This window comes from Penicillium hispanicum (genome assembly GCF_028827665.1).
Source record: "Penicillium hispanicum strain IBT 35686 chromosome Unknown utg000008l_segment0_segment0, whole genome shotgun sequence".
Classification (NCBI taxonomy): Eukaryota; Fungi; Ascomycota; class Eurotiomycetes; order Eurotiales; family Aspergillaceae; genus Penicillium; species Penicillium hispanicum.
This window is the reverse complement of record NW_026623200.1, coordinates 419834-447004: the sequence shown is the minus strand read 5'-3', so window position 1 is coordinate 447004 and position 27171 is coordinate 419834. Positions and strand designations below refer to the sequence as shown.

General features: G+C 54.4%; 10 protein-coding genes across 10 annotated transcripts; 8 read left to right on the top strand and 2 right to left on the bottom strand.

Moving 5' to 3' along the window:
- Nucleotides 1–277: 277 nt before the first annotated feature.
- Nucleotides 278–1084, bottom strand: N7459_009003 (uncharacterized protein; the record flags this gene model as incomplete). The annotated part of the gene is made up of 2 exons (XM_056948171.1): nucleotides 278–706; nucleotides 899–1084. The coding sequence occupies 2 exons, from the start codon at nucleotides 1082–1084 to the stop codon at nucleotides 278–280; spliced, it is 615 nt and encodes a 204-aa protein (XP_056795396.1).
- Nucleotides 1085–1698: 614 nt separating this feature from the next.
- N7459_009002 (uncharacterized protein) lies at nucleotides 1699–2072 on the top strand (the record flags this gene model as incomplete). The annotated part of the gene is made up of 2 exons (XM_056948170.1): nucleotides 1699–1713; nucleotides 1842–2072. The coding sequence occupies 2 exons, from the start codon at nucleotides 1699–1701 to the stop codon at nucleotides 2070–2072; spliced, it is 246 nt and encodes an 81-aa protein (XP_056795395.1).
- A 6999-nt stretch (nucleotides 2073–9071) lies between these two features.
- Nucleotides 9072–10316, top strand: N7459_009001 (C2H2-type zinc finger protein; the record flags this gene model as incomplete). The annotated part of the gene is made up of 1 exon (XM_056948169.1): nucleotides 9072–10316. The coding sequence occupies one exon, from the start codon at nucleotides 9072–9074 to the stop codon at nucleotides 10314–10316; it is 1245 nt and encodes a 414-aa protein (XP_056795394.1).
- Nucleotides 10317–11866: 1550 nt separating this feature from the next.
- N7459_009000 (uncharacterized protein) lies at nucleotides 11867–12844 on the top strand (the record flags this gene model as incomplete). Its single annotated transcript, XM_056948168.1, has 1 exon — nucleotides 11867–12844. One exon carries the CDS (start codon nucleotides 11867–11869, stop codon nucleotides 12842–12844), a length of 978 nt encoding a protein of 325 aa, XP_056795393.1.
- A 927-nt stretch (nucleotides 12845–13771) lies between these two features.
- On the top strand, nucleotides 13772–14587 carry N7459_008999 (uncharacterized protein; the record flags this gene model as incomplete). The annotated part of the gene is made up of 1 exon (XM_056948167.1): nucleotides 13772–14587. The coding sequence occupies one exon, from the start codon at nucleotides 13772–13774 to the stop codon at nucleotides 14585–14587; it is 816 nt and encodes a 271-aa protein (XP_056795392.1).
- A 547-nt stretch (nucleotides 14588–15134) lies between these two features.
- Nucleotides 15135–15912, top strand: N7459_008998 (U6 snRNA-associated Sm-like protein LSm1; the record flags this gene model as incomplete). Its single annotated transcript, XM_056948166.1, has 4 exons — nucleotides 15135–15321; nucleotides 15399–15467; nucleotides 15540–15655; nucleotides 15739–15912. 4 exons carry the CDS (start codon nucleotides 15135–15137, stop codon nucleotides 15910–15912), a joined length of 546 nt encoding a protein of 181 aa, XP_056795391.1.
- A 694-nt stretch (nucleotides 15913–16606) lies between these two features.
- Nucleotides 16607–20530, top strand: N7459_008997 (mRNA-binding protein RRP12; the record flags this gene model as incomplete). Its single annotated transcript, XM_056948165.1, has 3 exons — nucleotides 16607–16669; nucleotides 16733–18643; nucleotides 18704–20530. 3 exons carry the CDS (start codon nucleotides 16607–16609, stop codon nucleotides 20528–20530), a joined length of 3801 nt encoding a protein of 1266 aa, XP_056795390.1.
- Nucleotides 20531–20899: 369 nt separating this feature from the next.
- N7459_008996 (putative aldo-keto reductase (AKR13)) lies at nucleotides 20900–22117 on the bottom strand (the record flags this gene model as incomplete). Its single annotated transcript, XM_056948164.1, has 4 exons — nucleotides 20900–21488; nucleotides 21553–21622; nucleotides 21686–21879; nucleotides 21936–22117. The coding sequence occupies 4 exons, from the start codon at nucleotides 22115–22117 to the stop codon at nucleotides 20900–20902; spliced, it is 1035 nt and encodes a 344-aa protein (XP_056795389.1).
- A 90-nt stretch (nucleotides 22118–22207) lies between these two features.
- On the top strand, nucleotides 22208–24319 carry N7459_008995 (uncharacterized protein; the record flags this gene model as incomplete). Its single annotated transcript, XM_056948163.1, has 3 exons — nucleotides 22208–22260; nucleotides 22429–22656; nucleotides 22720–24319. The coding sequence occupies 3 exons, from the start codon at nucleotides 22208–22210 to the stop codon at nucleotides 24317–24319; spliced, it is 1881 nt and encodes a 626-aa protein (XP_056795388.1).
- Nucleotides 24320–24831: 512 nt separating this feature from the next.
- On the top strand, nucleotides 24832–26292 carry N7459_008994 (putative protein kinase; the record flags this gene model as incomplete). The annotated part of the gene is made up of 5 exons (XM_056948162.1): nucleotides 24832–25082; nucleotides 25132–25454; nucleotides 25528–25835; nucleotides 25893–26055; nucleotides 26114–26292. 5 exons carry the CDS (start codon nucleotides 24832–24834, stop codon nucleotides 26290–26292), a joined length of 1224 nt encoding a protein of 407 aa, XP_056795387.1.
- Between the last annotated feature and the right edge of the window lie 879 nt (nucleotides 26293–27171).

The following is a 27171-nucleotide window of genomic DNA, read 5'->3' as shown; positions in this document are numbered from 1 at the left end:
AACGACAAAAACAGAGATCAGAGTAATAAATGCCATTGATCATATTTATCAGCAGAAAACTGCACCCTCGACAAGCAAGTATGTATACATGCATATATATATACGAAAGCACACCTAGCAACCCAGACTCCAAGCTCCAAACTCCAAACTCCAAGCCAAACTCGATGGCAATCACGATCCCGACGCCCATGGGTATCATATGCAAAGGACAGAGCCTGTCAATCCAACACAGAATCTCGCAGGCAAGCAAGGAAGCGCAGCGCAGCCCCGGCCGCGGCTACGGCTGGAAGCGCAGCCGGAACTGGCGCCCGCGCCGCTCCTCGCGCACCGTGTACAGGAACCGCGCGATGGTCTCCTGCTCCGACAGGCCGGCGCTGTTGAAGTGCTTGCGCACGACGAGCGCGATGGCGTCTTTGCTCACGCGGTCTTGGCCGATGATCCGGCGCAGCGGGGCGTCGGTGTCGGCGCCCGTGTGGGAGCCTGTGGTGTTGGTGTTGGTTGTGGTTGTAGTGACGGTTGCGTGTCTGTGCGGGTGGGCTGGGGAGGACTGGGCGCGGCGGGCGGCGAGGGCAGTCGGGGAGCGGAGGCCGACGCCCTGCGAGAGAACGAGGCGGGAGTAGTCGTTGGAGAAGGCGCTTGGGGTGGGGAGTTTGTGGACGTGGCGGTAGGCGTGGAGGATGTCGAGGGGGAGGTCGGTCCAGGGGATCTATTTGTTGGGCGGAGAGCTTGTCAGCGAAGAAATTCACGACGGGAATGTAGGATTGCAGAGTCAGAGCGAGAAGCGCTTTGGCTTGGGTTTGCAGTGAGAGCAGGGACTGGACGGTGACGTCGTCGTCGACCACCCCCCTAAGCTGCACTCCAGCTTCGGCTTCGGCGAAGATTCTGGTTCTGCACGTACCCTGGGCTGGCCATCTGCATCAGGCTCCTGAGTGATCGGTGCACTGGTGATAGCAGATTTGTCCTTTGCCGCTCCACCCGTCTTCCGGCTCTTTGGCGCGGTGGTTCGATACTCTCTCGTGCCGCTGGAGGCTTCGGACCTGGAGTCGTCCACGATTGCGGCAGTGCGCTGGCGCGGGGGTGCCATGGCTTGAATGGCGCGTCGGGAGTGCAATTCACAGAGACAGAACAAATCAATGGACGGACAGAAACTGCGATTATCGAATGGCCGTGCTGACAGGCGTGGTCAGACCGAGGTGGACTGGCAGCGCACTGGACTCGACGCTGAGATTCTCCGCCTTGTGGGCGGGCAGACGCGGCAGAATGGCATTTTTCTTTCCGTTTTGGGAGGTGGTCGGTTGAGAAGGAGGAGAGAAAATATGCGATGAGAGACGTGCGAAGGTTATGGCAAGGAATTGATGGAGTTGGGCATGGACTGTGAGAGGTTTTTGCACTGGGAAGAGAGTGAATCATTTAGAGGTGAAGCTTCCCAATGGGAACCCGTATCGATCATCTCCACGACGGAGAACTGCATACTCCGTACATACTGCGCATACTCTGGAGTAGGGCAGCACCACATCCGGAGAAAAACCTGGTTCACCGCTCCACGCGGAGAATCAGGGCTGGAAACCTCCACAAGTGGGAAAGGGAAGGGGAAGGGGAAGTGCGGGCCTGCAAAGTCCCGGCGATAGCGATACCGCATCCATCCGGGTGGGGGAGCCCCTTGCGGTGGCATGGTCAAAACTGACGGAGTTTCATCCAATGCCCCATCTGATGGTACGCGACCAGGAGAAACAGACACCATCTACGATCTTGGAGTATGGATTCGGGACCTGTCGAAGAGTAGTTAGTATCGTTGACTAACTAACCACCGACTCACATTCGCCCTACCTCGAAAACTCTAGACTCGAGTGGCAGCGGCAAACCCGGGTGGCCACCGGCGAGCCCCCGAGCCTCGGAAGAACCTCGGTCAGGAGAAACCTCGGAGGCTTACCATGCGAGGGAGGGAAAAGGGAATGGGAAAGTGTGGAGATCGCAAGCCACCGCGCCAGGAAATCATACAAGGCCCCAGCACCACGAAAGTGGCCACCAGCACGCAAGCCGACTCGGCTCGGCTCGGCATCGCGACTCGGTGATGCCGAGTAGGTCGGGATTGAACTGGATTCTCCCGCGAGTTGGGGAATTTGGGGAGGCAACGTGCTATAGCGCGGAACATCCCCGGGCTCTTCACCGGCCCCCTTTTGGTGCCCATTACCCCGTACAGTGCTTGCTCCGGCTGGAAAATTTTCACCGTGCCATCCACGTTCTGCTACGGAGCATTCCCTACACGGATGTTGTTTGTATAGGGACGTGACCAATTACCGAAGATCTGCAACCGGGCGATTGTCATGACCCATGGTCTCCTTCGCCCAGTGCTCTACCGCACCCGACACTAACACCCCAAGCCTCTTATAGATCATCGTGGAATCCGGACCAGAGGATTGAATATACAGAAGGAAAAAGACAAGCCAAGCCACACTAAGCCCCGCAACTCCCAGACTTTTGGCATGCGAGAATGGCACAATGACTCCTCTCTCGCTCCGACTTTTCCCGACCCGGCCCTCGACAGCCTGGGACTCTGGGTACTTCCCCAGCTTTATGAGTGATGGCCGTAAACCAAGCCTGGACCCCGGTGGGCGGCATAGAGTACATACATGGGCCTCTTGTACCTGCAGCAGGGAGTGTCTAGCTTACACCGCTAGCGAGGTACCTCAGTGCTGAATCTCGATCCTGCCTCTCTCCACGTATCGGGTTTTCATGCCGCTTGACGCAGGCCATTCCGTCTGGCATGGTCCCGTCGCTTTAGGCGGTGACTAGTGTATCCATTGCCAAGCGCCGGCGCATCCGTGCGGTATTCCTTCCAGGCGAGAGGGAGCTTCCACTGCGACTAACAGGTTCATCACCGTGCTAGTCGTAGCTGTGTCAGGTGACGATGACGATCAGGTACAGCTCGGCGGGGCAGTTGGGAGAAGTGACGATGGATAAATAATAGGAGAGTTGCGAGTCAACTATTGCGAACTGAATTGGGCGATAATCGGCGCATGTCGCGCCTTATCTGGAGGATGTGGAGGATGGATGATTCGTACGACGTACTAGGAGTCGTTAGTCGTAGGAACGAACCACTTCGTCGGTACCTAAAGAGGAAGCGAGACGGTAAAAAAAAAGAACGACCGTCGTCATCGACGATCGGACCGACGTGCTTTGAACCCGGGGGGCCGAAGCCCCGGCATGTCGACTCGACCGCTCGGTGCCCGGTGGCGTATATCTCTGGAACTGTCATCGCAATCCTGCGAGAGGGAGGGTGAGGGCGAGTCCACGCAGGCGCGATAAGCACATGCGGCGTTGCGCGTGCATTTGAAACTTTCGGCTGCGATCCTGTCAGCTTGCGGGTCGAGGCTCGAGGATCCCCGGATGGTGGGAAGACCAGTGCAGCAGAAGCAGTGTGGCCCCTCGCCGCACACGTGAAAACGAGAGTGGCTACCGTGAAGCGATGTGGCCTGTTTCGGCTCATGGTTGGGGGGAGTGGCAGTGTGGGCGTTGCGCCCCCAAGTCCCTGAGTCCCCAAGACCTTGCCTTATCAGGTCTCCCCCATGCGGAGCTCTGGCGTTGGGAGATAAGAAGCTGGATTGCAGGGATGTTTTGCTTTCCCATCGTGGATAAGGACCTTGACACCTCCAAAGAGAGTGAGACACTACTGCCAGATTACGGGCGAGCGGATCCGGCGACAGAATATGGGGTAAACAACAATTCGCTCATCAGTGGAGAAGGATCGAGTGGAGAGACGGAGAGAGAAGGGAGAAAACGTCAGGTTGGATCTCACCGAGAGCTCGACCGGGACAGGCGGGCCTGAGCCCACTCTTTCCCCCCCATCTTCCCCCTTTCTCAGATAGCGCCTTTATTCCCAGTTTTGAACAGTTCGTTATCTCAGCCGGAAATTGTAATTTACGCTATCACGCCTCTTTCCGGACTCCGGGAGTGCGGCCCCGCATGGGGGCGGTGATATCAGCATGATGTGCCTGCGGCTTGCTGGTTGGAGACAAGATCGCTCTGTTCTGGAAGTTTGTGGATCGCCGATCGCTCGCCTTGGCGATGTGTGTGCACAGTGTGTGGGTGCGTGTGCGTTCTTAGGTAAAGCCAAGCTGTACATCCATGGATTCGAAAGTACATGCGTGAAGAAATATCCTTAGGAAGCAATCGCTATCCTCATAGAGTGTATCGACCTGAACTTCACACTTACTACCAGCTGCAATGTATCCTCGACCACTGCAACTGACATTCTCCAGTGCAAGAATGCAGACCTAGCCTACCCCGGATTTGGTCCCCGCATCGAGCACTGCCAAGCGCAATGGTTACCAGAAACAGCTGCTGCATGATCAGACATGAGAATCGTGGGAGAAGAGAATGAATGACACTCGGGGGACCCTCAGTTTCCTTCCCAACTTGGGCACCCGGCCAACTTCCACCTCGTGCCGATCGGGTTCCTCCACGTCTGAATTTCCCCTTTCCAACAGTTCCAATCAGCAAAAATCATCGTTATCGTCATCACTGCGTATCCCCACTAACCTGCGAGCCGGCCTCGAGGGTTGTGTCCCCGTGGCGCTCATTTGGTGAGGTTTCAGCACGGTGCGAGGCCGCCGGTGCGATTGGAAATGGAGCGCGAATGGATCCCCAACCCCGGCGCGACATCGAGCTGCGAGCTGAGGCGAGAGCACGTCATGACGGGCCCACAAGGGGGGTGAAAGGGTCCATCGACACCCTGTGTCGTATGTACCGCCGTGTACACACAACCAGGTACCTCTGGACATGGGGTGATATGTCTAGACCTCCGACCTGGGGCCCATGCAGCGCATTCGTGGCATCCTCGCTGAGTCTTGGGCTTGACCCCCAAGCCACCAGGTCGCACATACGGACCTGCTAGTGTTTATGATTACTCTCCTGTATTAGTGGTTTCATCGCCAATCCGAATCAGGGGCGAGAGAAGGCCGGCCTTGATCAAGCGATATCGACGGGGAACACGGAGACGCGATCATCCCATCCCGCCACGTTTCCATCTCCCTTGTGTTTCTCGCTGGTTGCAGTTTCGGAGCACCGGCGCTTTCCCAATCCAGCCTACTTGACGCTCTGGGATATCGAATCTATTGCTGCCGTGCATCGGCGACGGTGGTTTGCGGGTCTTTTGACTTTCTTCAAACTCCAACCGTCTGTGGTGTGCCACTCACGCCATATTGATCAACAAGATCCACCGTTGCCCGGCGGGCGTAGACCCATACTTAGACGGTCGAGATAAACCCATCCTTTCAAACCCAACTTTGGGGCTTTTCTTCGGCTCGCAGCCCCAAAATGGCGAGATTGTGGAGAGCCAGTAGGGATTGGGGGCGAGGCGCAAGTTCTGACACTTGCACATCATCAGCGATGTCGGACATGTCGATCACCTCGATCGCCTATCGAGGGACAACGCCTCGCCAGATAGGACAGTGATGGGCGATCGCGATCTTCTCTTGTTTTTCTTTTTAAGGTTGCTGGTGATTTGACATGGGTGTATTCTCAGCATTCACCTGCGAGGCCTTGCAGCTGCAGATCCTCTTATCGGGCTTGTTGACGAATATCTGCTTCGGTCCTCATCCAAACTCGGGATTGCGGGGTAGACAAACGCCTCCGAGTCAGAGAGTCGACGATCGTCGAGGATGCCAAGGGTTGAACTTGGATCCCCTCCAACAGCAGGATTCACCCATCGTCATGAGATCCTTGACCGCCGGAACGGCGTTCGAGTACAGCGGTTGTCCATGATGCACCCGGCAAGACTTGCCTCGCGGCTGCTAGACCAAAACTGCGACATCCCCCCACGCTCATCCATCGTGTGCGGATCGCGGTGTCGATCGCGGGGAGGATCGCCCAGCGACACCCAGCGAAGAAAAGGAAATTTCTGCACTTCCCGAAGGAAAGTTAGACGAGCCGACTGACGTTATCTATATGCTCGGGTAGACCCCCAGAAGTCCCCTTCCGGAGAGATTCTCCAGGTCAGCCATCTGCAGTGCGCTGCAGCCGCCACCACGACCCGTCGTCATCCTCAGTTATCAAGGGACTTCCGCAGCTGAAACACGCCTCGCATCGCCCGCGTCGCCTCCAGGGGTTTCATCGCACACATCACGTCGGCAAAAAGCGGGTAATATTGGGCCGGGGCGAAGGCGTAGGCGTACCTGCTTTGGGCGATCCGACTCACCTTTCCCCCTGCCGATCGGAGCGCCGAATCCGGCGCTTCTCCAGAATGGCGCCATTCCCCCATTTTCTCCAGCATTCTCCATGGCTCCGTGCAAGTTCCCCCACGGAGTGCATTCTTGGTCCGCATTGGGCAGTGTGGAAATTCCGTGGAGACTGGAGACGGAGGAATAGGCAATCACAGTCGTTAGATAACCCCAGACCGCCGGGCCACGACTAATGTAGATACGGTGGTAGGAATAATAGTTCATAGTAATAGTAATGTGCATAAAGCGCCTACGGCCATGGCTGGCGGGCAACGTTGCCCGCATCGCTCGAGACGATTCCGCCAAGTCGGGACTTGTGGCTGAGCGATAGACCCGGGATAATTACAGTATAGATTGTCAGCCTATCACCCGGGGAAAAGAGACGTGCGGAGTTCGGGGAATTGATGCATGCCGTCGGGGCGACAATAAGAAAATCGGTCTGGGGGAGGACCTAGAGACGGAACTCCGTAGGTCTCTAGCGAGTGCGCGTGTCGACACACGTAAGAAGCTCCGGCATCGCCTCAGCTGAGAAGCCCTGCGAGGCATTCCGCAGTCACAGATTGCATGCTTGAGATCGCCCACTAAAGGGGTAGCCTAGTGCCACGTCTGCAGGTGCGCCCTGGGCGTGTCAGCGCCGGACGTGAGCCACGGGAGAATGGGGGAGGTATTCGAATGGTATTGGGGCACGACTCGCCTTTCGTCCTCGCGATCCAACCAGACCTTCGGGCGTCCGCACATGGAGAGCGCAGGCAGCGGTTATTGCGGGTTCGGGGGCGCTGGCTTTATCCCGTGGCGCGATTGCGAAGCACGACTAGCCCGCGTTGAGTAAGGACGGAAGGCTTCTGGAGCGGCGCTATCAGTGGGGCTCCGCCTGGCCCCCGGCATGAACCTGTGCCACAACGCTTATCGGAGCCAAAACGAGGTTGCTCTTCCGATTTACCCGTATAGGGAGGAGATGCAGAGACGGATCCTAGCAAGTGCTCTTTAAATATACAGGTAGACTATGTATACTACCTAGGTATATAGTCATTCATCCATCCCGGAATACCCCCCCTCCATGATCCTACAGATACAGGTGCAAGGGCTAGCATTCGCATCTGGCCCGGGGCGAGGTACGGCGTTGCGGCTGCAGGGCGCATCGCCGTCAATAATTGGCCGATCCGCGCCTATCAGTTCACTCCAGCTCCTCCAATCCGCCAACCCAACCTGGGAGTCCGGGGTATTTCATCCTATCTGGTCCGATCGACCCTCGACCCTGATTCGCGTAACCAACCCCCAAGCACCGAGTCTGGGGCTTCCCTGGCGGGTTGGAAATCCCAGGGGAAAAACAATTCCAATGTGACCCGGCTTATTTTCGTGCGAGCGATCTCATCGTTTGCGCTGTATGACCTCTCCATTCTGATGATAAACTTACCCTCCCCATGACGATGTCATGCCCGAATCCCTGGATCATGCGTCGACATCATCGATGATCCGCTTGTCCCTCCCCGGATTGTCTTTGAGCTCGCGGGAAGTGAAGATTCTGGCTTCCGTGATCCCCCTATAGAGTTCTCCCGTGAGCCCGGAGGTGTCTAGAACTTGTCTGTCCAACCCCCGCGAGCACATGCGCCGTCATTGAATCATTGCCACTCCGCATGCCATCATCGTTGATCATCCACACGGGCGGATTCCTCCAGGGCACCACCTGCTCAAGAAATAGGTTTGCAACGGGGCACAAGGGAGGGGATGATATATTTGTTGTTCCCCCCAGCTTTCTCCAGACGCGCGATAGCCGGAAGGGGGTTGTGTCCCTGTACGGGCCACGCACCGGCGGTCACGCCACACGGGTTTCTTCAGGCAAACTATGAGATAATCGGAGGACCTTTTGAGTAGCGTCGGAACTAGCCCTGTCCCCACATCCTGCGGTATGGAGTACGTAGCCTCGTCTTTTTTCTTTTTTTTTTTTTTCTCCCCTTTGGCTTAGCCCATTGCGGGCAACTCCCTTACCCTCCTGAAACGCCAGGAGAGAAAACCGGGCAGAAGCCACTATATCCATCATGCGAACCATATAGGGCTCATCGGTGTGTAGCTGTAGCTGAGATGAGAAATCTCCCAGAGCGAGAGATAGAAAATTACCAAAAAAGCCCCCACTAAAAGGGAATGGGAGACGATCTACCGGTGCACGTTTGCCCACCTTTTTTTTCCTTTTTCTTTTTTCCCCCCAATTTTGAATTTTTGAATTTTCATTTTTTCCCTTTCTTTTTTTCTCGCCCGCAGTCCATTCCTCTCCCCACAGTCTCTCGCTCTCATGGTCAACCTTGTTGTGATCCGATAAGTAAATTTTTTTTTTCCTTTTTTTTTTCTGGCTCCATTTTTCCGCTCTGCCTCTTTTTGATTTTCCTATTTTCTGCTCTCTCCCGTTCGCTCTCCCTTCCCCCCAAAAAGTCCCCCCCCCCCAAAGTTGACCCAAGTCCCCGATTCCGAAGGCCGCCCCCTTCTCCCCGATTTCTCCCTTCTTCATTTTCCCCTCCATTCCTCGTTACCCTTATCCTTCCCCCCCCCCCCCCCCTTACTCTTCCCTTTATTATCTGCTGCTCCCCAGATCGCCGTCTCCAGATTCTTTCTTCTCCCCTTTTCCTCCCCTCGCAGTCGCACACACCCCATATTTTCCCTCTTTCGATCCTCGCCCACTCGAGGATTCACGCCGATCGACCTCTCCCTCTCGGGTGCTGATCGTCCCGGACTCGATTTTTAGCTCTGGGACCCCTGCGGTGATAAAATCGTCCTCCCGCCTCGGCCCATCCTCTCTGAAAATCAGATCATCGCGGTCATATATCCGGTCTCGTCCCGCCTCTTCCTCTAGGACGTATTCACATGCCACCGCCGGCTTCGTCAGTGGGTTTCTCCAATCTACTGAACCCGCAAGAGGCAGACACCGCCCCTATTCAATCGGCCGCTCCTCACGCGGGCGAACCTGATCCTTCCATGGCTTCTTCCGTGAGCTTGTTGCCGCCTCTCATGAAGGGCGCTCGCCCGGCCAACGAGGAGGTTCGCCAGGACCTGCCTCGTCCCTACAAATGCCCGCTCTGCGACCGTGCCTTCCACCGTCTAGAGCACCAGACTCGGCATATTCGCACCCACACCGGCGAGAAGCCCCATGCCTGCCAGTTCCCCGGCTGCACTAAGCGCTTCAGCCGTTCGGACGAACTCACCCGCCATTCGCGCATTCACAACAACCCGAACTCGCGCCGGAGCAACAAGGCCCAGCACCTCGCAGCAGCGGCCGCCGCGGCCGCCGGCCAGGATGCCATGGTGAGCGCCGCCAACATGATGCCTCCTCCCAGCAAGCCTATCACTCGTTCTGCGCCGGTCTCGCAGGTCGGTTCCCCGGATGTCTCCCCTCCGCACTCCTTCTCCAACTACGCCAATCACATGCGCTCGAATTTGGGTCCCTACTCGCGCCACACGGAGCGTGCTTCGTCCGGGATGGACATCAACTTGTTGGCTACGGCGGCGTCGCAGGTGGAGCGGGATGACCACATGGGTTTCCACGGCTCGCGACACCACATGTATGGCTCTCGCCATCACAACCGTGGCCTGCCCTCGCTCTCTGCCTACGCCATCTCCCAGAACATGTCTCGCTCGCACTCTAACGAAGACGACGATGCTTACGCGCAACATCGTGTGAAGCGTTCGCGCCCCAACTCACCCAACTCTACCGCGCCCTCGTCTCCCACTTTCTCCCACGATTCGCTCTCGCCCACCCCCGACCACACTCCGCTGGCTACACCCGCACACTCGCCCCGCCTGCGCCCTCTGGGAGCGAACGAACTGCATTTGCCGTCCATCCGCCATCTTTCTCTCCAGCACACGCCTGCGTTGGCTCCAATGGAACCGCAACCGGAGGGTCCCAATTATTATAGCCCTGGCCACGGCCACATGGGTCCTAGTATCACGGACATCATGTCAAAACCGGATGGTACTCAGCGCAAGCTGCCTGTGCCTCAGGTTCCCAAGGTAGCGGTGCAGGACATGCTCAACCCCGCCAGTGGATTCTCTTCCATGTCTTCGTCGACCAGCAACTCCGTCGCGGGCGGTGACCTGGCGGAGCGCTTTTAATCTGGCAACTCCCTACGTTCGATCACGTCTTCTGAACCCTTTTTTATGCGCGCCACGAAACGAATAGACTTGTGCATTTTTTTGACTTTGCAGGCATCAATGGTGTCGGTTGGATGGATTGGTTTATATCTTCTTGTGTCTTTTTTTTGACAAGGCGTCTCCACTGAATAGACGGATTGGGAATTTCCACCACTGTTGTTTTCTTCCTTGGCTTCTATTTTTTCGAGTCCAAAATTTTGTGTCGATCGACCTTTTTGTGATTCTCCTCTCCAAGACCTGTGGTCTCTATACTTCTGATCACCCTGTTGTTTATCTACCTTTTCATTCTCTTCTTAATTTGCTCCTCTTGCTCTGCAGGGGAAAATGGAAACTATCTACCACAATTATCTTTGGTGTGTCTCGAGTTCATAGTGGACGTAATGAGTTAGTAAGGCTGTGGGAGTTGACCCTCCATGTCTCCTTCGCCGGGATCCGACACAATGTGATGTACTACTGATAGACTTGCATACCCGTGCATGTATGCGGCACCTCGATTCCACGGACATCACATCGCATCTATGAAAACCGGCATTGTCCAATCCACTCTTACCAATCTCTCCATCTATCTTGGAGTGGTATCTACTCGCCGTACTTTGTAGCCCGCAACCCAGTACATCCTCCTGCATAGCCCAAACGTTTTAGCCCGACGCCCCCGCTCTCCCTGCAATGCTTAGCGTGAAAAAAAAGAGCACGAGAAACCCTACCACCACGTTCCATCGCAAGAGGATTCTTCGATTCTATCCCACCCTGTCTTCCCCGTGGCGGCCGCTACTGCACTCCTCAGGAGCATTGCGTTGCATACCCGTGGCATGATGGGCGCATGTTAAGCTGTGCGCTGCTGTGCAGAACGAAGTACCGGACCGTGCAGGGCTGTCTCTAGTAGGACCCGATCAGAAGAGCCGACGCGACGTGATTCGGTTTCCCCGTCGCACCCATCTGGGAGGGCACCTGGAGGTTAGTGAGTCTTGGATTTACTTGCACTGGACACGAAGAGGCTTGGTATATCTGGCAGATGCTGTCTGTACTGCAGACGGCGGGCTGCGCTGGTACATCGCCAGATGACATGCATGCTGACGGGCTATCAGTACATAGGCGCAAAGGTACCTAGGGTCGATCCCCGGGCGAAAGAGGTACCCGGACGACTCTGTAATCGCCGCTCTTCCGGCCGTGGGCTGGTGGTACTTGAGGCGAGTCGAGAGCGCGTATGTTTCTCTGTCCTTGCTTGTGTCCCGTCGCATTCTTCCTTTCTTCTCTGTTGCGAGCGTGGTGCTGCTTGCTTGGGATGATGTGCTATACTGCCCACTCCCGGTGACGAAAGAACGCTCTGACGCGATCCCAGTCCAACAGCCCGTGGGCTTCCCCCGCGCGCTCAGCGCCGTGCGGAGCATATCGGAGCCCCAGCGTCGTCGTGCCTGCGATACTGCACCCCCAACCAGCGCTGCGGTCACGGTCCCAGTGTTCCTCCGTCTGTCTCTTCGCGGCGACCGTCTGCGTCTGCATCAGCGCCCCGGATGAGCGAGTGCGACAGCAACCGCAAGCAAAGCGAGGTGACGATCGTCGGCGAAGGCCCCCGCGGCATGCCGTCTTGCTCCTCGCCCACCTTGCCGGGCTTGTCGAGCGGGTCTTCGTCGTCGTCGATCTCGTCGGTGGACACCACGGCTAGTCCTGGCTATCGTGGTGCCGGGCTGGGTTTCGGTACGGGGGTCCTCGGTCTTGCTTTTGGTGGTGGACATGATGACCATGTGAATGCCCTCGCGCCGGTGATCACCTCGATAGCGAACCCCGCCAGCTCGGCTTCTGCGCCTGCAGCGTCGCGCGCCTCGTCGTCGTCGTGGGGCCCTGCCGCGCCGTCTGCCTCTTCTGCCGCGGCGGACGGGTCGATGCCAGAACCTACGCGCGGGGACAGGATCTATGCCTGTCTGTTCCATATGCTCGACTGCCACGACTGCTTCGACGAAGTCGCGCAGTGGCGGACGCACGTCCTCAGTCACTTCCGGACCCATGCACCGCCGCGGACAGCGCGGTGTCCTCTCTGCCCGGACACCAAGTTCGTGGACGGCGGGGACGACGACGAGTCGAACCCATCTTCGTCGCCAGCGGCAGCCGACACAAGCGAGACCGACCAGAAGAGCCGCCCTGCTACGCCTGTCCCCGCCAGCCCAGCACCCGCCTCACGCCCAGATCACGCATCCGCCTGGAACCGCATGCTCGACCACGTCGCGACAGACCACTTCCGGCACGGCCACACCCTGGCCGGCAGCAGGCCGGACTTTGAGCTGATGCGCTACCTGTACGGCCTGCGCCTCATCTCCGACGCCCAGTTCAAGGCGATGCAGCTGGCGCCGGCGCCGTCGAGCCCCGCGTACCACCGCTCGCAGGACGGGGTGCGAGCGAGCATCGGCTCGTCGGACGAGCCGTACTGCGCGCCGTACAGCCGGCGGCGTGAAGAGAGAATGCGCGGGCAGCAGAGGGGCGTGAGCGTTGTCTAAGCCCGGTGTGAGTTGGTTGGTTGGTTGATGAAACTCGGCGGTTGATCGGTTGATTCCGGGTGCATTCTTGATCTGGCATTTTCAACCTTGCGGTCTTGAGTGGTATGTTTTGATTGTGGCCATGACAATTCGAGATACTTCCCCCCCCCCCCCCCACTTCTTTTTCACTTGTTGTATAGCTAGCTTGTATGTATTCTCTCCGGTCCTTTTTGGATTTGGTCTTGATGCTTGCGCTTTGTGTATTATTTTCTGGCTCCTAAGCAGTGGTTAGCTGGTTCAGTTTTTATCTTCGTGTGAGGTGAAATGCACTGCGTCGTTTCTGACCGCCCCTATGGGACTTCGATAATATAAGCCGCGGGGACTGCGTGGGCCCGCCATTCATGTCATTTCCTATATTTCTATGTGTTTTTCTGCATCGTTTCTTTCCTGTGATGTGCAGCCGTATGGCGTAGTTAGACTACTGTAGACAGTCTGGAGCGGCCGCGATCCAGCTTATTATTTTTTTGACCAAGACTCACTATTGACCAAGATTCACTACATAGGCCCCGATGGTCCAGGGTCTACCTTACTCACTCCAAGCTCTCCTGATTCTGTTTCTTCTCTGTCTACCTGGCTCATAATAGTGTGCTCTGACCTGATTTCAATCCCCATCGGCGCATCGAACCTGGGCTATAGTTGAAACAATCCTCGAGATCACATCTTGTATGCACATCCGCGAATTAATCATGTAGATCCATTGAATATATGCTTGATAATTTATCCTTGTAGTGTCGTGGATGATTGGCTAGCCGCTTGGAGCGGACTGGTCGGTTATCTCATCTCGTCGTCATTTCTATCCACGTATCAGAGGTCCCGATCATGTCTGCTAATTTATGTATGATTTCCTATCTATCTCGGCTACTAACGCACATGTTTATCTCTGGCACGATGTTTTTGGAAGATATCCTCCCTTCTACGACGCCAAGATACAAGTATGAGGGAATTCCGCAATGTCTTCGAATCCTGGAGCAGGAGCAGGAACGACATGAGTCTGCGAGATCGTTCAACCCTTATCTCATCTTCTTCGCTGTGGATGAATCTTCCTTCCTGAAGTGCTTTGTGAATTCTGACAAGAGCCTAATTACCCAGTCATGGGAGATGTACGATCATTCCTCGCATAATGTTCTCGTCAAATTGAGTACGACCAGCCTCATTGAAGCAGCTGCCACCTTTGACTCTATTTTCTCTACTTGGGCCCGCAGAGTACAGAACAATCTCCTTACGGCGACAAGCTCAAGTCCGGTCTCGACAGAGACGAGGAGCAAGCGAGCGGATCTGTCCTGGACACCAGCACATCCGCCTGTTGGAAGATCCTCACAGTGGCCGACCGTGATAGTCGAAGCTTCGTGGTCTGAACGACGACGCAAGCTCGAGAATGATGTCGGCTTCTGGCTCAACAAGTCCAACGGCCAAGTCAAGGTGGTCCTTACGATTGCGGTACATCCTGGCGGGAGGATTGACATCGAGAAGTGGGATCTACCACCCGTACCTGGAAGCAAGGCAACCCCGTGTTCCACGCAGAAGATCGAGATTGTCCGGGATCCAGCGCCAAATACTTCTAAAGTGCGAGGACGACTCGATGTGAAATTTCAAGACGTTTTTCTTCGAGAGAAGGAAGGCACGGAGACTGATTTTGCCCTTTCACACAGCGATATGGAGGAAATCGCCATGAAGGTATGGGCTTCCCAGTTGGAGAAAATATGAGAGAGACTGGGATGGAGAGAAGAGGAGCTTGCATGGTTCTGCTTTTTACTAGTCATTTACCAGCTTCTCTTCCTCTGTGTGGTGATTGTAAGTAAATGTTAGTCCTGTCCGGCAACAGTTAATTCATTCCGTCAAGCTCATTCGTACCCATAATTCTACTTGAAGAAAGGGTGTTTCTCGGAGATATTTTTTATCATTAACCCTACCTAGATACCACTAGATTTACAGCATGTATACCTAGGTAGTTCCCAGGACTAAGAAACTATTCTAAGATTAAGTACATCTCGCCGATTGACCTCTGACTAAGCACCGCGGCGCCCTTCCAAGGTTGATACCGCATCGGTCGTTCGGAGCGAAGTCACCTTCGGCTGCGCCAAAACTTGGCCTGTCCTCGCTCTTTCACTCGCAACAGTCTCACCCAGAATGAGAACGCAGTCTCCGTCGCGCCAGACCTGAATTTCCACCCTTACCCAATCCGTCTCGGTCGCACCCAAACGACCCCGATTTTCACACACTCCCCCCACTCAACCTCCAGCCCACCGAAGACATGGAACGGTTATCGTTGAACGACAGCACTGCCAATGCGCAGCAGCGCAACCCACAGCAACAGCAACAGCAACACTTCCAGCAGCAGAATGTGCTCGGTCCACAGAGCCAGGCGCCGACGCCTGGTCCCCCGCAACTGCCCCCGCAGATGTTCACGACTGCCGCGCAGCTGCTGGACTTGACAGATAGTATGTCGATCGACTACGACTCCCGGACTGGGGAGAAGGAACGATTTGCTGATGCAGAGATATTTCGCCGCCAACAGAAAAGTTGGTCCTTGTGCTGCGTGATGGGAGGAAATTGATTGGAGTGTTGCGGAGCTGGGATCAGTTTGGTACGAGTCGCATTCCCGTTGAACGATCATGACAGCCTTGTCTTACCATCTGCCACCGCTTGTGGCGTGCAGCGAACCTCGTGCTTCAGGATACCATCGAACGAATCTACGCCGGCAAGCTTTACGCTGATGTCCCTCGTGGGATTTTCATCGTGCGTGGCGAGAACGTACTCTTGCTGGGTGAAGTGGTATGTGATATCCTGGTCCCTGGGATCTTCTGTATAGCACATTACGGTATCATGCTAACTCGGTCTTGTTGTGACGGTGATAGGACCTTGACCGGGAAGACGATATCCCGTCCTCAGTGACCAAGGCTCCGTTCGAAGAAGTTTTCGAGCTCAAAAAGAAGGAAGACAGCAAGCGCAAGAGCGGGGATAAGAAGCGATACACCGAGCTGCAGGCTCTGGGGTTCGAGCCTGAACACAGTGGCGAGATCTTGTTCTAGCGGGCTGTTTTTGGGTGTTCCTTGCTTGCGCGGTTCATCAAACCACCCAGCTCTGTTGCGTCGGACCCTTGGAACCATTGAGCGTTCTACATGCAGGATAGCACCTGCGTTGGGAAATGCCTGGGCTGCTGTAGACTACTTGTTATTGGGTTGTACAATAGCAGGTGACTGGGTAAATGTATTTCGCCCTCGCGAGAACCCATTTTTATAGCGGCCCTGGAGTTCTTTTGGGGATTATGGAGTCGTGGACGTGGGCTATTAGGGAGGATATGTCAAGGCCACGGCTTGTGAACTGGAGACTACAGATGAGATGCTTCGGTCTGAAGCAGATTTGTGCCCTTGTTTTCGCTCCTCCGCATTCCAATTGTTGTCGAGACATGTACGACGTCGGTGGACGAGGCGCACTGAGTGGCTATATCATACTCACTCCGGTCAATGGGTCCTTTTGAGTATTCCATGATGTTAGAAATTGACGAATTGATGGTGATCCGTAAATTAAGAAAGATAATGAACAGAGACAAAGCATGCGTTGCCGACGAAGACGGAGAGCTGCGAGTCGTGGCTCATAGATGCTTATCGATAACTCTGCCAAGAACCCGCCGTACCTTTTTTTTCTCTTGAGTTTTCTGCATCACCGCCAGATCGATCTCCCCGCACGCATATTCTCCTTCTCCCCTCGTCGTCTACGATCAAAATGGCGACCCTGGCGGAGAAGCTCGAGAAGATCAAGTCTCCTAAGCTGCAGAATCAGCACCATGTAAGTCCCCCATCTCATGTCGAACGGTCCCGTGGCAGCAGATCGCTGATACATCCTATGCAGACTGCTGTGGTGCTTTCTGCAGTGGAGGATACTCTTCGCGACCAAAAGGCAGACTTTTCTGCGACCGCTTATTTCGCTGCGCTCCTCGCGCTTCTTTCCCAATCCATCTCGGCCGAACAAGGCATCGTGAACAAGGATTTGGCGACTTCGGTCGTCTACCTGCTCGATATCACCACCGCCTACGTCCCTGCTCCGATCCTTCGCTCGAAATTTTCCCAGATCTTGACGAACCTTGCGCCCGCATTGTCGCTCCCCGAGGTTGAGGCTCCGCTTCTTCGACCGTCAATTGGTTGTCTTGAGTCTCTGCTCATCGCTCAGGATGCTCCAGCATGGAACCTTCCTCACACTCAGATCGGCCCGCGTCGGGCGGTGGCGGGTCTTCTCAGCTTGTCGGTTGATCACCGACCCAAGGTGCGCAAGCGCGCCCAGGAAGCGCTGGTAAAGGTTCTTCAGGCTCCCCCGCCCAGCCCGTCGCTGGACCACCCGGCAGCGGATATGTGCGCGGAGTCTGCGATGAAGACTTTGGGCGACAGCATTACGGCAGCGGCCAAACAGAAAAAGGGTCGACATGATTCACAGCACCGCGAAAACCACGAGCCGCTTGTCATCCATTCGTTGCAGCTGGTCAAGACTATTGCCTCCGCCTCGGGCGGTTGGCCTAGCAAAAAGATCGAGGCGCTTTGCGAGCTGTTGATGAATGCGTCCAGATCCAGCAACGAGTACATCACCATGGGCGCTTTTGAGGTCTTCGAGGTTATCTTCGAGGGCATGGCGGACGAGTTCTCGTCTTCGAAGCTGCCCCGTCTTTTGGAGGCTATCTCTGAACTTAAGCCTGCACAGAACGATTCGCAGCTTCTTCCTCCCTGGATTGCTGTCCTTTCCCGCGGATATGATGTCTCTGCGCAGATCAGCCCCGAGGATACCTTTGTCAAGCTTCCTGATCTATTCAAACTGATTGCCGGGTTCTTGGCGTCACCGTCGCACAATATTCGTGTATCAGCGTCCGAGTGTCTGATCTCTTTCTTGCACAACTGTATCCCCAACAGTATTATTGTCGAGCCGTCAGTGTATGACGAGAAGACCCTTGAAAAACTGGCTCGTGCGGCCTCCGATCTGCTTTCTGTCAAGTACCAGGCTGCTTGGATGGAGGTTTTCAACGTCTGTTCCGCCATGTTTGATTGCTTCAAGTGGAATTCTAGCCCTTTCTTGGTCGACATCGTTAAGACTATCGGTGAATTGCGAAGCAATGAGTCGTTCCACGGCAAGAAGGAGGCTGATAGCGTGCTTGGAAGTGCCATCGAAGCGATGGGCCCTGCTGCCGTTCTCGAGATTCTACCACTCAACATCATCGAACAAAAGAACGGCCAACCCGGCCGTGTCTGGATGCTGCCTATTCTCCGGGACAGCGTTACAAACACTGAGCTGCGTCACTTCCGCTCAGAGCTTGTACCTCTGAGCGAGGCGCTGTACCAAAAGATGGTCGACTTCAAGTCTGCTGAGAAGACTGTTGAAATGAAGATCTTTGAAACATTGGTCCAGCAGACTTGGGGTGTGCTTCCCGGTTACTGTGAGCTGCCGCTTGACTTGGTGGACGCGTTTGATCAGAGCTTTGCCGAGCTGCTATCCAACGTTCTATACAAGCAGACGGAGCTGCGTGTCGAAATTTGCCGTGCGCTGCAGAACTTGGTTGAGTCCAACCAGGCCATTCTGTCCCTTGAAGCTGATGAGGACGACTTGATTTTGCAGCGGCGCATTACCAAGGCTGCGGCGAAGAAGAATATTTCTCACTTGGCTGGGTTTGCTAGTAATCTGCTGGCTGTCCTGTTCAACGTCTATAGTCAGACTCTCCCGCACCACCGTGGATACATCTTGCAGTGCATCAATGCCTATTTGAGCATTACCCCCGAGAAGGTAGTCATTTATTCCCCAAATACTCAATATGGGATCAATTAGACTGACATGTAACTTCAGGAACTCAATGAGACCTTCACTCGGGTCACCTCGATGCTCGAGTCATCTTTGGCTATGGAGCAAAACAACCCTACAAAGAAGGATCCCTCCGACAAGATGCCGCCGACCTCGCATACCCTGATTGACTTGGTCATTGCCATGTCCATTTACCTGCCTCGGACCAGCTTCGCTGGGCTCTTCGCCATGGCGGCGGCGATTCTCAATGGGTCTTCCCCGAACCCTGACCAGCAGCTCATTAAGAAGGCTTATAAGCTTATTCCCCGACTTGCTTCCACCGAGACCGGCAGTGTTGCTCTGCAAGAGCGTAGCGGTGAGTTGCAAGCGCTCATGCTGGCGACAGCCGACAAGACCCCGCCGTCTGGCCGGCGAGACCGGATGCTCGCTATCGACGAGCTGATTACACACCTGCCCACCTCTGATTTGCACTTTATTCCGTCTATTCTCTCAGAGGTGGTTCTAGGATGCAAGGAGAGCAACGAGAAAGCTCGCACAGCCGCTTTCGATCTTCTGATTCATCTTGCCAAGCGCACCACCGACGAGGAGCGCAACCCGGCCGGCACAGTGATTCGCAACTCACTGGTACCGCACATGCCGGACGACTCGCCTGATGCCCCAGCCACTATCGAAGAGTTCTTCACCATGGTGTCTGCTGGTCTGGCTGGTACATCTCCTCACATGGTCGCTGCGTCCGTTACTGCCTTATCCCGTCTCTTCTTCGAGTTCTACAAACAACTCCGCCCTGAGATCCTTGCGGATCTCGTCCAGACTGTCGAGCTCTTCCTTACCAGCAACAACCGGGAGATCGTTCGTTCCGTCCTCGGTTTCGTCAAGGTTGCCGTCGTGGTTCTTCCTGACGAGGCTCTGCGCCCACGTTTGCAAGCCCTTGTCCCTAACCTCATGGCTTGGAATAAGGAGCACAAGGGTCGTCTTCGCAGCAAGGTCAAGGGCATCATTGACCGTCTAGTGCGCCGGTTCGGTGCTCCCCTCATGGAGAGCCTGGTCGGCGAGGCTGACCGCAAGCTGGTTGTGAACATTCGCAAGCAGCGCGAGCGCAACAAGCGCAAGAAGAAGGAAGGTGCTGCTGGTGAGGACGATGAGGAGGAGGGTGCCGAAAAGCCCGCAGACCAGCAACCCGGCAACGCTTTCGACAAGGCCGTGTATGGCTCTGATTTCTCTGATTCGGATGATGACTTCGACGACGACGCCAGTGAAATCGACGTTGACGACGAGGGCGTCGCCCGCATCAAGGGTAAAGGCCCTGGTGGCAAAAAGAAGTCCGCCCAGAGCAGCCAGTATATTCGTGAAATGTCCCCCGAGGACAACCCATTGGATCTGTTGGCTCCTGACGCGCTGGCCAATATCTCTACCACTAAGCCTAGCCTGCGCTTCCTCAACACCGGCCCCGGTTCAAAGAAGAAACACGCCGCCAAGTTCGACGCTGACGGCCGCCTGCTTCTCGGCGATGACGATGCTGCGGCCGACGTTGAAATGAGCGGTGCTGCTCAGGGTCCCAGCGGTATCAACGCCTACCTTGCTGCCGTCAGCGGGCCCGACGCCGTGCGACGTGGTCAGAAGGGCAAGGTTAAGATGGGCCAGTCGAACAAGAAGAACGCCAGCGACGCCATGGACGTGGACGACGACGACGATGCCGCTGGTTTGGAGGATCTGCGCTCGAAGGGTCAGGGCCCCGGCCGTCGGGGTCTCGGAGCTCCCAAGACACCCGGCGCTCCCGGTGGCGGCCGTATCGAGAAGCGCCGCAGCCCCGGTAAGAGCGGACGAGGCAGCATTCGGGCTGGGCGCGGCCGCGGCCGTGGCCAGAGACGGTAAATGGTTCGCTTGATACTTTCTTTCCAACCTTCATGATGCGGAGGCCGAGGAGGATGGATACGCGGCAGTGATCCCGGTGTCTTCTGGAGTCTGTGGACCTATCTCACGATCGTTGCTTAGTTGTTAGAAGTTTCCTATAATACCCCTTCATGGCGATTCCGTTTAGGGGTCGACGCAGGCTCATGTTCCGGGCTATCTGTTGCGAGCACTTGTTTTCTTGTCATGATCTAGTTACGAGTCAAAAAGTTTGTTAGGGCATTGCACATAGAAACGTTGATTGTTTGATTACTTGAAATTGTTCAGGAAGTCGACTCGTAGCATTCAAGCATGCATCTAGTACAAACCCCTAGCGAAGTGGGCAGCCATCGATCACTCCTCCACGGTGTCACGGAACAACAGTCCAGCAAACCGGTCTGGCACCGCCCCGCCAACAATCCCAGCCTTCTCCACGATGCCTCTAATCTCGGCCTCTTCATTGTCACTCAGCGACACGCCCACTGAGCCGCAGTTATCTTCCAAATACTTCGTCCTTCTGGTACCCGGAATGGGGAAAACATCATCACCCTGCTTCAGAAGCCAAGCAAGGCCGAGCTGCGCAACAGAGCAACCTTTGGTCTGGGCCCAGTTCTCGACCAACTGAGCGGTCTTGACATTGTGGTCTCGATTCTCTCCCACAAAGCGTGGCATAATCTGCGCTCGCATGTCGCTGCTATCCCCGACAGGATCTCCCTTGCTGAAAGTCGGGGTGAGCAGGCCTCGTCCCAGCGGCGTGGCGGCGACAAATGCGACCCCGAGCTCGCGGCAGGTTGCGAGAAGGTCGCACCCAGCGCTGCCTTCGACCTCGCGGGAGAATAGGGAATACTCTGCTTGGCATGCCGCGACGGGGGCAATCTTGACGGCGCGCCGGAGAGTGTTCGACGAGATCATGGACAAGCCAATGTGCTTGATCTTGCCCTCCCTGGAGAGTCCATCGTTAGTGTCCATGGCAATGAAAGCTCAGAAGTGCTGTCTGGAAGACATACGATTGAAGTTCCGCCAGGGCTCGCATCGTCTCTTCGATTGGAGTGTTGGTGTTGACGTTGTGGGCGTAGTCTTATTCGCAAACAGTTAGTGAACCGATCCGCTCGTTGCGCATAGCCGGTATTTGATACTCACACAGATCGATATAGTGCACACCCAGGTTCTGCAGAGTCTCCTCGCATGCCTTCTTGCAGTACTCGGCTGAGCTGTCGATCTCAAAGGTCGGGCTCTTTTTCACATATCCAAACTTGGATGCGAGAAAGATCTGGTCACGCTTGCCGGTCTGCTGAAACCATTTCTTGAGGAGGACCTCGTTGTCACCATACAGGCTGATGAGTAGATGTGTGTGAGTGTATGTATTTGACTCGGACGAGTGAAGACTTACTCGGAAGTATCCCAGAATGTCTCTCCGAGCTCAACTGCGCGGTCGAGAACTGCGAATCGCTCCTCGTCGTTGGGGAGGGAGCCATAGCTCGAGCTGGTCAGCATCATGAGGCCAAAGCCTAGAGCTGGCACCGCGGGGCCGTTTTTGCCCAGGGGATGACGAGGGATTTGCTGGGAAGACATATTGATTAGAGGACAGGCCGATTTGGAATTCTGGAGTAAACTGCTAAAGCTGGACTGAATGCTGAAAAGCTGAGTGAACAGCGACCAGGCATGCTTTATAGATCTTCAGATAAGGCAGACGAGAAACAATGGCTGGCCATCGGGTTTGTAACTCCTATGTCCGACCCAGGATACTTGATTCCCTTTCTGATGGAGGCAGCTAATAAAAAAGTGTCCTCCAGATATACCAATTGCGAGACGACATACCCGAGCTGTTCAATCCGCCAAAACGTGGACCTTTGGTTCAGTCGGTGATAAGCATTGTCATGCAGCCCGACACACTTTGATCGGGGCTTGTCCAATAGAAACGCGCGACAGCCGAAGGAGCGAATCGCATTCTATCAACATCGCCAGCCTGGCCCCGCCGACTCGTCCGACCGCTTATGTCAATCAACGTCGCCTTCCAAGGTTGTCTGTGACGACTTTTCCTCTTATAGTTTCCTCCTTCGAATTGAGCATCATGCCACCTGGCGTCAGAGGAAGATCGAGAGCCGGATGTGGTACTTGCAAGTCAGAATAACCCTGTTAACCTGTGCTCTAGTCACAGCCTAACGTACCTCTAGGGCCCGCAAGGTCAAGTGCGATGAACTGTTCCCATCCTGTCGGCGATGTGTGTCAACCGGTCGTGTTTGTGATGGCTACGGGGTTTGGGGAGGTGGCGGAAAAACCGCACGAAGTCTTCAGCCTCTGTCCAGCATTCCGCGAACTTTGACTTCTTTCCTTGCTACCAGTGCGATTGAACATGAATATCTGGATTGGCTGAGGAGACGCACCGTCTCTAAATTACCTGGAACCTTTATCTCACAATTCTGGGAAACCCTGCTATTGCAAGCGAGCGCCACCGAGCCTGCGATATTGCATGCCGGCCTGGCACTGGGCGCTATTCACAAAAGAGGCATCGTGGATAATAACCACCAGTCCTCCGGCACTCATAAGCTGCTCGCTATAGATAAGTTTGCTCTGAACAATTATATCCAGTCCATCCATTTCCTTCGGCCTCATTTCTCCACAAAAAGCAAAGCATCATCTCGCACCATCCTGATTGCCTGCATTGTATTTGTCTCGCTCGAGTTGTTACGCGGACACTTTACAACTGCCCGGGAGCATCTTGAGAAGGGTCTGCAAATTAGGGAGGAGGCGGAGGATTTATCCAAAGAGAACAGCTCCCATCTGGGAATTGTGCCTCGGCGTGACTCGATCGATGACTGGATTATTGAAGCCTTCTCCAGGCTCCATGTGCAGATGGGATTATTTTCACAGCTGTGCCATGGTCCTTATGGGACCTTGAAGGGAGCGAACACAGATCCATTGCCTCTGGAATTCTCTACAGTCAACGAGACATGGCGTGTGTTGGAGAGCCTGCTACAACAAACACTGCATTTGAGTCGAACAGCTTTTGAGCTAACAGAAGCCGGCGCACCTTTGCATACTTGTACGGATCTCTGGCGACAACAAAATACTCTTCTGGTACGACTCCAGCAATGGTTTGTTGCGTACAAAAGGTCCAACCAGGTTCTTCGGCGCCGAAAGACCCTTGACGAAGAGAAAGCTTACTCTATCGTGGGTGTGTATCACACCATGATCACGATAATGGCCGAATTAAGTCTGAACCCTAGTGACGAAATGACCTTCGACTCTCAAGCGCACCGATTCGACCATCTCATCCGGCAAATGACAACTCTCTGGACGCTCAGCAAGCCTGCCCTGGATATCATGGCAGCCGCGGGAGATGAATTTAACATGTCCAGGTCAATAGTGGATATGGGCTGCATATCACCGCTATACTACGTCGCCGTGAAATGTCGCAATCACAGACTCCGGCTCCAGGCGGTCCGGCTGCTGGAGTCCGTCACACATCGAGAGGGTGTTTGGGATGCAAAGATTTCGGCATGCGCTGCACGCAAGGTCATGGAGCTTGAAGAAGCAGGCTACTATATGCACCTTGAGCCCGCTGATCATTTTTCACTACTGAGCTACCCGGCCCCGTACGATCTGCTGGTGCCACCGCTGCCGAAGCAAAACCGGATATGTGATGTTGAGTTGGTCTTACATGGGAGCCCCACAGAGACGATTTTGCTTTTCTGCAGAAAAAGGCAGGATGGTGAGGTTTTCCGAAGCTGTTTGGCACAATACGATATTCTATCGCGGTCTTGGCATTCCTAGGTGTATTGATTGGTATGTATATGCTAAGCCGAAGAATGTAAAAGAAAAACAGCTATTATGTAGAAGGTTAAGCATACTGCGGGTCTGCTCCTGACTCTGTGGTTTGATTGGCTTTGATACGAGCGTCTCTGTCGGTTTACCCCATAAAAATGTCCATCTTTATGATCGCCCTTTTTTGCCATTTTGGAAGTTCGTTGGCGCTAGAGACCAACTAACATCGAGTGAAAGCCTGATATATCGGGCACCAGCTCTAATGGTTCTGCGAGGTTCAGAGGAAGCAAGGCTGACGTTATGAAAGCCCAGGAACCAAAGACGAGACATGATCTTAACTTGAGATGACAGGAAGACCCCGAGGCACCGACACCTGAGGCACTAACAACTCCCTTTATCACACCCCGAACCTTGATTATTCTACTCAACTATTTCTCCTTGACCAGTCCACAGCTTTGCTCGCTCCTGGAGGCTTTTCTTCTTCTACACTTCAAATCCTTCCCGTCAACAAATAAACGCCAATGAAGAAGTTTTTCCTTGGATTCGGTCGCGGTTTCTGGCGCCGAGAGCCGTCTCCCTTTCGAGTTGCTAGATCGTCGGGATTTCTGGCTCTCGACATGAACAAAAGGATCGAAGAAGAGCGAATGCCCGCCTATGAAAAAGAGCTTTACTATCCTGTCCGGATTGGTGATGTTTTCCGGTCCAGATATCAAGTCATTAGCAAACTTGGCTTTGGAGCCAACTCCACAGTTTGGTTCTGTCGCGATGTCCAGTACGATGACCGCTATTTTACTAGTAACCATTCGCTAATTTTGAAGCAGAAAACATCGCTATGTTGCGTTGAAGGTACACATACATAGCTTGAAGGTTGACAGGGAGGTCGAGATTCTTAAGCACCTTTCAACTATCGACACAAAGCATCCTGGCAGTGGACTTGTCCGATCCATGCTAGATGCATTTGAAATAAACGGGCCCAAGGGCAGTTACCAATGCATCGTCTTCGAACCGCCCTTGACCAGCGTTTTGCATTTTCAGGCAACCTTTGACCCCCCAAGCTTGACAGAGGATCTGTTAAAGGGACTACTGCAGCAACTCTTGCTTGCACTGGACTACCTACATTCCGAGGCCCATGTCATTCACACTGGTTTGTTCCCTGATTAGAGTACAGCCCTCCCTTTTCTAGGGCTATTTCTTCAAAGTTGACTGATGATATCTAGATATACAAGCGAAAAATATCATCATCAGTGCCCGGGATGATTCCATCTTCAGAGACTGGGAAAAATCGGAGGAGGCGGAGCCAACCCCACGCAAGCTCAGTTGTGGCAATACGATCTATCAATCCCGATTCTTTCACCGCAAACGGGGTTGGAACGGCTATGGGATGCCTATCCTATCTGATTTTGGTGATGCTCGAATTGGTGATGTGCATGAAGGATTGATTCAGCCGGATATCTACAGAGCGCCAGAGGTCATTCTTGGGAAAAAGTGGACATCAAAAGTGGATATTTGGAATGTTGGAACATTGGTATATAATGCACGCTCACATCCAGAAGAGACCTGCGCCGTTAACACGAGTTATTAGGTTTGGGACTTGTTCGAAGACCATCATCTATTCGACGGCAGAGGCCCCGACAAGCAGCATTCGAACGACCACCTCCTGGCTGAAATGATGGCAATTCTTGGTCCTCCGCCCGCGAAATTCCTTCGCGGCTACAATGGGAGCCAAGAATACTGGAATGAAATAGGTAAATATCCCTCATTTCATGATTGCTATGAGGTTTTCTAACACCCATGGATAAATAGGTCACTGGAAGGGAAATGCGAGAATACCTGACTGGTCATTAGAGGATTTAGAGGGATATCTGGAAGGCGACAACAAAGTGTTGTTCATGCAGTTCATGCGAAAAATGCTGCGGTGGGACCCAGACGAGAGACAGACTGCCCGAGAGCTGCTCATGGACCCATGGCTAAACACCCCATGAACAGCACACATCTTGAATGGCAAAGAGCGAGAGGTCTGGGCTGGTGGATGAGTGGGAGAGAGAGAGAGAGAGAGAGAGGGAGGGAGAGAGAGAGAGAAGCTCGGCCATTGATTCTTTGAACTGGGGCGAGCGGTGGTTTGGAGGATCCATGAATGGTTGAAGGAGATGCTCGACGCAACCTCTTCCAGATAGATCGAAATAACCGGGACAAAAGGCCTGTGACTATGAAACTCTAAAAGATAGCCAAGTTGGTACTACTATATATGATCGCGGAAGCTTTTCTATGACCGCTACCACGCTGTTTCTCCATTTTCATATGACGGCCAACCGGGTTCATAACTCAGATTCCTCATACGATGGCAGGTCGCACTCGTCATATTCGAACAAAGCGTCCTGGTTATTATAATCGTATCCAGGGGGACTGACATCGTCATCATATAGAGGTGCGTTCACTCCCTCGAGTTCATTAATCGCCTCCGTCGCATCGTAGAAGCTCAGTAGGGCTCTCAGATCATCAATGCTTGGGCCTCTGCCATACCAATCAACCGGAAGGGGGGTATCGATATTGTACCCGCCTCCGTTCCTGAGGTACAGGACATCCTTTCGGGTGTGCATCACTCGACGTATTTGGCCAAAAGTGCCCGTGGCAAGAGCCATGATGGATGTGTCACTCCACCGGTGCCGGGGACCTGTGAACCCGGCCATCTGGCCGAGCTTGTATGGGGCAATCTGCATAGCCTCTCTCCACCCGATTTCTGTCGCCACTTGGAGGTCTTTGCACGCTTTCTGGGCCGAGGCTGAGCCGTGTTTTTCCACGATATCGGAGTAGCCCTGTCTATCGTTTTGTCCGAGTAAGCAATCTACACAGCAGAATTCGAC